Source organism: Aristolochia californica, unplaced genomic scaffold, assembly GCF_029961685.1.
Source record: "Aristolochia californica isolate CCGP_79_NKW_82.1479 unplaced genomic scaffold, dmAriCali1.0.hap1 SCAF_12, whole genome shotgun sequence".
Lineage (NCBI taxonomy): Eukaryota > Viridiplantae > Streptophyta > Magnoliopsida > Piperales > Aristolochiaceae > Aristolochia > Aristolochia californica.
In genome coordinates this window covers 23818599-23827834 of record NW_027181793.1, presented here as the reverse complement: position 1 = coordinate 23827834, position 9236 = coordinate 23818599, and the positions used below count along the sequence as shown (strand labels likewise).

Genomic DNA, 9236 nt, shown 5'->3' with positions numbered 1-9236 from the left:
ACCGTGAAAAGTTATCTATTTTATAATTATTTGGATAATTGTAGGAAGGGAACAATTTTTTGTCTTTAAATCATTTAATTTAATTTAATCAGACAAAGTAAAGTATAAAAAAAAAAAATTTAATTTAACATTTTCTAAAAAGCTGGATTGAAATATTTTGACTTTGGATAAATGAATCCCTAAACCTTACAAAAGCACTAAATATTTTCGATATCAAACGAATAATTTTTTTAGTTTATTGATGCATTCGCTAGATATTTCGCTTTTTCTTCACTAGTATCTAAGGAATCAAAGTAAACTAATTAAAAAAGATACAGCCACAAAAAGATATTTCCAAATGAGCAACTCCTATTTCTCATAATTTATTATACTTATTCGTAAAAAGTCTTCCCTTTTATTTAATTTATTTCCCATTTCATTTACAAAAGTGAAAAGACAACATTGTGATCACTTTTATCTAAACACAATAATAATAATAATAAATATTTAAGGAAGAGAAAAGGGAAGTACAAGCAACTTAGCTTTATCTAAAAACAATAATAATAATAATAATAATAATAATAATAATAAATATTTAAGGAAGAGAAAAGGGAAGTACAAGCAACTTAGCTTGAATCCCAAGTCATTTTCACCTTTGGACAACTTAGACCATTGGTATGCAACTGCTTGAATAGTTAAGTAGATAATTAAGAGTACGATAGTAGTTACAATTTCATTAATATGATTAATTTATATTATTCCACAACTTATAAATAGTACATTATTTCTGGAGAAAGTAATTAAGAAAAAATTATAACATGTTCATTATGTGTCACAAGGAACTGTAAAATAGACCCGTAGTTTTACAGGTAAAAATATTGATAGTGTGGATGTGAGACATCAAGAACGACAATAATACCATAGACATGAAGACAGAAACAGCACACGTCTAAAACATTGAAAATCAGAAACAGCTCGAGAGAAGCTCATCCCCTCACCATGATACCAGATTCGAAATAGAATCCTTATGTAATTGGCTATGTAGTGTTAGCACTCGGCAGAGCTTTACAAATTAACGCCAGATGGCGGATCAAATTTATATGACACAACAACGACAGCTAACTATAATCACTGCTTTCATACGGCAAGAGAATAAATAACTCATAATACCCAAATAAAACCAGTGGTTGGAGTCGTCACCTCGCTTAACCACCACAGTGACTGCGACTCCTTAGGAGCTTCACTCCTGAAGCAACCACTTCCCCAACGGATATCAGAGAATCGCACTAAGCCACTGCAGGCTGCTAAAATATATATCAGCCTCCGAATTTTTTGTATAGTAACACAATCAAATATGCAATTGAGAGCAAGCTTTTTATCAACACAGAAGATAAAGCGAATTATTGACCCATCGAGGAGGATACTAGAACATTGTGTTCATTCAAATGCCTCTGGAAATGAGCTAAACGATTTTGTAGGTCTAAGATTCCTGCAGCCTTCTGTGAAAGGATTGCGTTCAGTCTGGAGATATAATCGTCAAGCTGATTTCCTGGTTGGTCTGCTTCTATTAATAGCTTCATCTCCTGCATACGATAAAATCAACAACCATCACTTGTTTTCCTATTTTCTTTTACCATCACTTGTTTTCCTATTTTCTTTTCTTTTTGTGCTCAAGATTGAACTAGTAATATCTCCACAAAATGTTCAAGTAGGTGTGGTGACTGACCTCTCTGACAATATCTATCGTCTCCTCCACTTGTTTCCGATGAGCAGCTACAAGATCTTCCTCCTCCTGAGATCATTTGAAACGGTTAGCATCAAGACAACAGCCTTCAGTAAATGTGAGAATATTAATATTTAAGTGTTGTACCTTCAACAATGCATTTAGATTACTTTCTGCATTTAAGCCATTTGCATCCGAGTCTGGCAGCTCTTTCCATTTCATCTGAGTCTCACCCTTTCTCGTCTTATTCTCAGTAGCTGAAACTCTATACGTCTCTGGTTTTCCTTTTCTACCCAGTTGCTTATCCTGCCCATATGATTCATCAGGGAAATCAAACTCCTCTCCAGTTGCATAACCCCTGTCTACTTGCTGCTCTCTAGAATAGTTCAAATACACAGAAGCAAGTTGCCCGTCATCTCCCACAGAAAAATTATTCTCCATGCTAGGTGGCAGTGAGGTCTCCATTTGAGGTTGCTTGGACCAACCAAATCTGTTGGTCTCGTTTGACATGTCAACAGAATTACCATCTATAGGTAAGACTGTCGACAATGGAAAAGCAGTTGAATCTCTTAAATTCAAGGTGGATGACAATGGATCCCTCTTTGAATTATTTCCCTTTGAGAGGCTCTTCGCCCTGTAACAAGAATTAACCCAAAAAAAAAAAAAAAATCAGCATATCACAAGAGAGGTCACACGCATATATGTTAATGTTAGAAAAACAGTTGAAGGGTAGTTTTATCTTTTTATATCAGCTGTAATCTCTATAGTAGATATTATATTGTTCTACATGTTTAGATCTATCTCTAGTTCAAGTTGATGTAACTTGAGTACGTATATTGGAATCTATATAAGGGGTTAATTAAGTTTTTTAAGTGTATGAGGACAAAATTGTAATTATCCCCAAGCTTAAGTTATTAAAGAAGATGGGGTTCAAGCATGACCCCCAAGAAGAGTTCTTTCCAGAGACTCTTCTCTCATCTCTCATCTCTCTACCCCCTCTTCTTTCTCTTACTTCTTCTCTCTACACTCTTCAATCTTACCCTTTTTCAGTTAAAGAAACACATCGAACAAGAAACTCAGATTAGATTTGAGATGTGTAACTCAAGTTCTTGTCTATGTTGTCACACACACACACACATTACAAGAGATAAGGGAACATAATGAACCGAAAGAACAGAACAATCACCTATCTGCATATCTTAATGTGTTCAGAGTATGCTCACATGAGCCAGAGTTTGGAGAAATGCAGGATATCATAACAGTACGAGAATCTCCAACAAATGAGTCCCTAAGGACTTCAGTCAACTTGCTACCTCGGAAAGGTATATGACCTTGGTCATTGTCTAGAGCCCGAATACATTCCTTGAGTGCAAGTAAACTTTTGTTAATCTCGGCACCTTCCATTCTGTATGAAAATTACAGATCAATTCATGTGCTAGTTAGAAAAATGTTTCTGAATTTAACCCAAGACAAAAAAGATTTCATCTTCTCATTTTGAAAATGAGGATGACAAATATTAACAAAGTAATACCTGGTCTGCTTATCATTATCTGTAGTATCTGCACCACGCTCACTTCCAGCAAGATCTATAAAGGATAGTTTCCCAACAACTCGGGGAGGTTTTGATTCACTTCCATCAACAGATCTTTTTATAGCAAGTTGAAGTATTGCATGAGAACGTGATGATTCCTCATTTGCACCAGTTGTTCCAGTACTCCTGGTAGCATTTCCTTTCTCGATAAACTCTCTGATTGTTTCAACACTTGATACTCTATACTCTTGCAGTCCCACAATACATACTTGTTGCTTGCCATCTTCTCTCATACAAAGTTTCCTATGAGAGACCAAACTTGTAAGGTAAGGATAAAAGTAATACTTCAGAACATCAAGTTCACAAGGCAACGATGACAAACCTCCTATCATTTAGGAGATCGAAAAGTTTCCCCCCATATATCTCAAAGAAACTGACAAACAACTGAAAACCTTGGTTTCGATAAGTACGATGCATCAACATTAGAATGTCCTGAGATGCTTTTAGGGGGAGGGGCTGCATTGTATAAGTCTTTCCACTGCCTGAAAAGACCCAAATAACCCATTAGTGATTGATTCTACACTTGTCAAAAAATATAAGCCAGTAGATTAGAGAGACAAAGATAAATAAAATAATAGATAAAAAACGAAAGTAGAACAGCAAAAATATGAACAAATCATAGATAAAAAGGACAATGCATGTCATTTATCAATTCAAAGCAAATATTTTAAAAAAAATATAAGCCACTTTATGCCTCTGCTGTCCTACACTTTCAAGTAATGTTTAGCTTATCATTAATGACTTCCCCTAGCTCATCTTCTACACCCCATTCATAAGTGACTTCCACGGTTAAGAGCTTGATGAAGGTGTCCTCAATGCCTTAGCGTCATAATTTCAAATAAACAGAACGGTCAAAAGGGAAGCATCGTTACATATGAACCGGAGCTTACTTAACGAGTTTGGTGTGATGATAAGAACGTAACATGTGAATAAAGTTAGCAGACACATTCGGTAATATATTCCACAAGAAAAAGTAGACATACTATCAAAAAAGCTTGTCTTTCTTTCATCCAAACCGACATTTCTCATAAAGAGAGGCATATTCATCATAAGAAATGTGTTTAGTTAAAGAAAATTACCATCTAAGACATTGCTAACATCTGAACCAATCTTTTTGTGATAAAAAAATATGTACAGATGGTCCATACATGGGAGGATCAGTAAAAAACTCAGACATCCAAACCAATCTTTTGGTGATAAAAAAATATGTACAGATGGTCCATACATGGGAGAATCAATAAAAAATTCATAACAATAATCAAATTTGTGAGACTAAAAATTAACCTGTTTGACCATATGCAAAGCAAGTTGCTTTTGTCCGTTGAAAAATTGATGGCACAATGGGTGCAACAGTCTCCCGATACACCTGCAAAAGGAAAGTAATTTTGAGGGGAAGGAGGATAACTGGTAGTACAGATCTGAAAACTGTGCTCTCATCCTATGCTTACTTCATCATTTGAAACATTCTGATCCAGCACCGCATCAAAAACAAATTCATGCTTTTCAACATATTCAGTTAAATCTACCTGCAAAAGGAAGAAATATGGAACACTAGATGCCATAAGCAATTTTCTTAGGTGAGCTCCAAAGTACAAGAACTACAAAATACAATAGCTCTAATAATACATAGACACGGATGATGGTTTCATATAAGGAATTTTTGGTTGAAGAAACAACAGAGGCACTCCTCTCCCATGAGCCAGCAACAGCACAAAAGTTGTACCAAAAAAAAAAAAAAAAAAGGAATAACCATTGCCATAAATATCCAGTTTTCACATACTTTGAGTTTTGTTTCATGAACTGTAACAGAACTTGCACTCTGTTCTATTGATATGATGTCTTCCTCTTTCTTTGATATCTCCTTCTTATTAAGTGGCCTTTTGCGTACCTACAATTGAATCACCAACATACATTTTATTAAGAGATATTGATAGGTACAATAAGAAAATGCTACTTTCACCCAAAATGAAAAAGGAACATACCACCACTTTTATCTTAGCAACAGACCCAGTCTTTTCCCTATCGGCTGAAAAGCTTTTGAGAAGATTATTTTCTGGCAAGCCACGGGGTTTGCCAGTCTGTCTAACAGTAGAAACGCCAGGATCTAAATCATCAAAGCTCCTATCTCGTATTAAGTGATGGTTGAAAGTACCTTCATATAATCCTGGGACTGGCATCTGCAACAGGCATTGGAGTGGAAGAACGACAGGAATGATTACTGAAAGCCAAATAAATAGTAATAAAAGCAATCATAATGATTATGATGATGATGATGAGGAGGAGGAGGAGGAGGAGAATGAATTGTGCGAATTGTAGCATTGTACGGATCATTTCTCGGTTGTTTACTCCTAACAGAAACAAATAAATAAATCATGAAAGAACACTGAGCAAAGCAAACTATGGATTGCAGGGAGCTTAGTTCAGCTATTTTTACATACTTTAGGGAAAAGTAAGAACGAATTTAGTACTTTCTAGATATAGATACCATTTCAGTAAAAGGAAAATACAGATGCGAAGTTTCAAAGTCATCGATTTGGGATCAATACTGTGATGCAGGTCTCCACAAACACAAAGAATGGAGCCCATAGGTGTTCTTACTCCTATTCGAAAAGAACTCCATTAGTTTCCATTGCAACAATGAAAAATGTGACCAATGAGCATTACAACCAAAAAAAGTTCATATTAGTGTACTTGCAAAGCATCAACAGTATTTACAGGGACCCTGCCGACGGAAGCAACGGAATCAAACTATTTTAAAGATACAGTAACAACACCCAAAGTGTAGTCAGGAGCTGAAATACCTCAATCACAATGTGAGGTTTTGAGAACCAAAAAAAAAACTCTTTATAGAAGTTGGAAACTTAACAAGTAAATTCTTATGGCAAACATTAGTCCATATGCATCCGATGGACTATCGAGTTTAATTATCACTAACACCTAAATACTCACAATCCAGATTTTCTTACATCAGGTAGCAGCTCAGTGTCGAAGGAATGCAGATCCAGGAGCCCAGGACTGAGCTCACTGGGCGAGATGTAATCGTCACCATTCTTCCTCTGACTCGAAGATCTGGAGCAGACTGGCGGCGTCGATGGCTCGGAGAAAAGCTCACCGCTCCGCTGCGCGCTCCTGTACATTCTGGAGTAATCCTAAAGAAAAATAGAAAAAATCCAAAAGGATCCATCGTATTTTAGGGCGAAAAAACGAAACAAGAGACGAAAAGGATAGAAATAAGAGGAGAGAGGAGAAGAGTACCTGCGAAGGTGGAATGGCAGACTGAAGCCATCTGTTGTTAGAAGCAGCATCGAGAAAGTGATCCGAGTACTGGCGTTGGTGGTGAGCCTGAGCCGGCGCCGATGATCGCTGCATTTGCCTTCCGACTGCGTTCATCTTCTCCCGACTTGTCAAACAAGGATCAGGAGACAACGAAACAGATAATGAGCCTTGACCGACTGCCGGCGGAACAGTGGTAAGAAAGAGAAAAAGTCGAAGGCGAGAAGAAGAGAGGCAGATAGGGGAGCAAGCCTCGTGAGATTATTACGAGATAAAACTTGAAGATTAAAAGAGAGAGAGAGGAGAAACTGAGTAATTCAAAACTTTGAAAAGGGAGACCGGGGGAAGCTGACGATGCAGACGTACCATGAGGGTCTCCCCGGGGTAAATGCTGGAGAGCGTCCAACCAATGGTGGTCTCACACGTGGCAAATCGAGGACTAGACACGCCGTTAAACTGAACGGAAATGTAAGGGGAACAACGAAAGGCTCTTGGAGTAAAAAAAATCTGCCTGAATTTTGTTGGAATTTAAAGGAGGTCAGTAAAAGAAATTAGAGTGCGTGGCCGATCACGTGGTTGATTTGATTCCACGTCACCAAGCCTTTAGCCTTTACTCACACGACAAAGCGGCTAGATGCTTCGTGAGAAAATTTGGTTTGGTTTAACCTAACTAAAATGATTCAGAAAAAATAAAAAATTATATTTATATTTTAATGCACTTAAAAAATAAAAAAAATAAAAATTACAACGAAATTTAAACATGTTCGAAACCATTTCTAAGTGTGATGGTGCATATCTATAGCAAGATAAATGAACTTTTATGTGGTGCACTCCGCGATGACAATGGGTCAAGTCCATACGAGCCAAATGGCTATATGAACCCGACATGTCGGCCAGTAAAAGACGGTGCCGAATGTTCCGTGTTTTAAATTCATGCGCTGCCAACACGTCCTTTCAAAATTAAACGCTATTTTCAAGTCCGTTTTAAGATACCATCGGCCTGTTGCGGGCCCGCACTGTTTCCGGTTTCACTCTCACGTGGTAGGGACTAATAAGACTCGGTCTGCCCGCCTGCTGCCACCATTTCAAATTTTCTGTTCTGTCTTCGATTATTGCAATCGGGATTCAAAAATCAATTTAATCCCAATTTTTAACTTTAGAATATAGATAATAATATAGATAAATATCTAAATTGCCTTTGGTGTGGTAGGAACTGGGAAGGGTTTGGTGTCCTTTCCAATCAAGCATTTGGACCTCACCACTAATCAATAGTTGAACCCGCTCGGAGTAAACCGGTCATCTACCAGTTTAATGGCCGGTTCGGTTTTAAAGGTAACTAATAAGAAGCGTGAGAACTGGAAATTCAAACTGATTCCTGTCATTTGCAGCTAGTTCGGCGGACATGGTCAGAAGAGTTGGTTGTTAGAGAACTCCCCAACCGTCAACCCTGCAATTACATCGAATCGTTATGAAAATTCCACACACGAACCAGAGTGGAAGTTTCTACACGCCACCAGACCCTTCTTTTCTTGATGCCCATTCTTCTCTTAATTCAGTCTCCCCGTCGCGTTCACCATACGAATTCCCGGCGTTGCGTTTATATACTGAAAACTTTCCTGCCATCTCATCTACAGAATTCAAACGCGTAGTAGGCAATGTCCGACGACGGAGTTCTAGCAGTTTACAGAGGCAGCACGAACAGCGTTGTCACCGGCCGAGGCGGGTCGGAAAAGACCCCATTCTCCATCAAAGCCGGTCGAGCCCAAGCCCTCCGAGGTGGGGTAATTGTCGAAGTTTCCAGCCCCGAGCACGCCAAGATTGCGGAAGAGGCTGGAGCGTCCGCCGTGGCGGTCATCGATCCCCCGAAACGAGGCATCGGTCGCATGATGGATCCGGCTGCAATTAAAGAAATTAAGGGAGCCGTCTCCATCCCCATCGTCGCCAAGGCTCGTATCGGTCATTTCGTCGAAGCCCAGATCCTTGAGTCTATCGGTGTCGATTACGTCGACGAGAGCGAGACACTCGCTCCCGCCGACGACCAGCATTACATTAATAAGCACAATTTCCGGGTCCCCTTCTTCTGCGGCTGCCGGGATCTGGGTGAGGCTCTGAGACGAATTCGCGAGGGCGCCGCCGCGTTTAGGACCGTCGAAAACGTTTCCACAGAAGGGAACATTGCCGAGACCGTCAGAGCTATCCGATCTGTAACGGGCGAGATACGACAGCTCTCCAGTATGGATGACGACGAGGTTTTCGCGTTTGCAAAGAGAATTTCCGCCCCTTACGATCTTGTCGCGCAAACGAAGCAGATGGGGAGGCTGCCCGTGGTGATCTTCGCGGCAGGAGGGCTCGTCACTCCGGCAGACGCCGCGCTGATGATGCAATTGGGGTGCGATGGAGTGTTTGTGGGTTCGGAATTGTTTAATGGTCCGGATGGTTACGAGCGCGTGAGGGGAATTGTCAGGGCTGTGAGGGAGTACAATGACGCACACGCCTTGGCGGAGGCAAGCTGCAGGACCAATCTTCCCGACGGCATAATAGATCAGTTGGCCAGGGGAGGCATTTTGTGAAGTCTCTCGCGTTTCATCTCTCTAGTATTCTCACATCCAAAATTATTGAGCTGTTTCTGCTATACTCATAATACAGTTTAACGAGTATCTCGTTGCCCAT

The 9236-nt window shown here is 39.4% G+C and overlaps 2 protein-coding genes across 2 annotated transcripts; one reads left to right on the top strand and one right to left on the bottom strand.

The window, feature by feature from the left end:
* Positions 1-908: 908 nt before the first annotated feature.
* LOC137945685 (kinesin-like protein KIN-13B) lies at positions 909-6830 on the bottom strand. The gene is made up of 12 exons (XM_068791661.1): positions 6549-6830; positions 6260-6442; positions 5276-5470; positions 5074-5181; positions 4742-4819; positions 4578-4659; positions 3616-3775; positions 3234-3536; positions 2889-3107; positions 1850-2336; positions 1706-1771; positions 909-1562 (listed from the first exon to the last, which is right to left on the bottom strand). The coding sequence occupies exons 1-12, from the start codon at positions 6681-6683 to the stop codon at positions 1380-1382; spliced, it is 2199 nt and encodes a 732-aa protein (XP_068647762.1). The 5' UTR covers positions 6684-6830; the 3' UTR covers positions 909-1379.
* A 1147-nt stretch (positions 6831-7977) lies between these two features.
* LOC137946404 (pyridoxal 5'-phosphate synthase-like subunit PDX1.2) lies at positions 7978-9223 on the top strand. Its single transcript, XM_068792680.1, has one exon. It carries the CDS (start codon positions 8222-8224, stop codon positions 9134-9136), a length of 915 nt encoding a protein of 304 aa, XP_068648781.1. The 5' UTR covers positions 7978-8221; the 3' UTR covers positions 9137-9223.
* Positions 9224-9236: the final 13 nt, after the last annotated feature.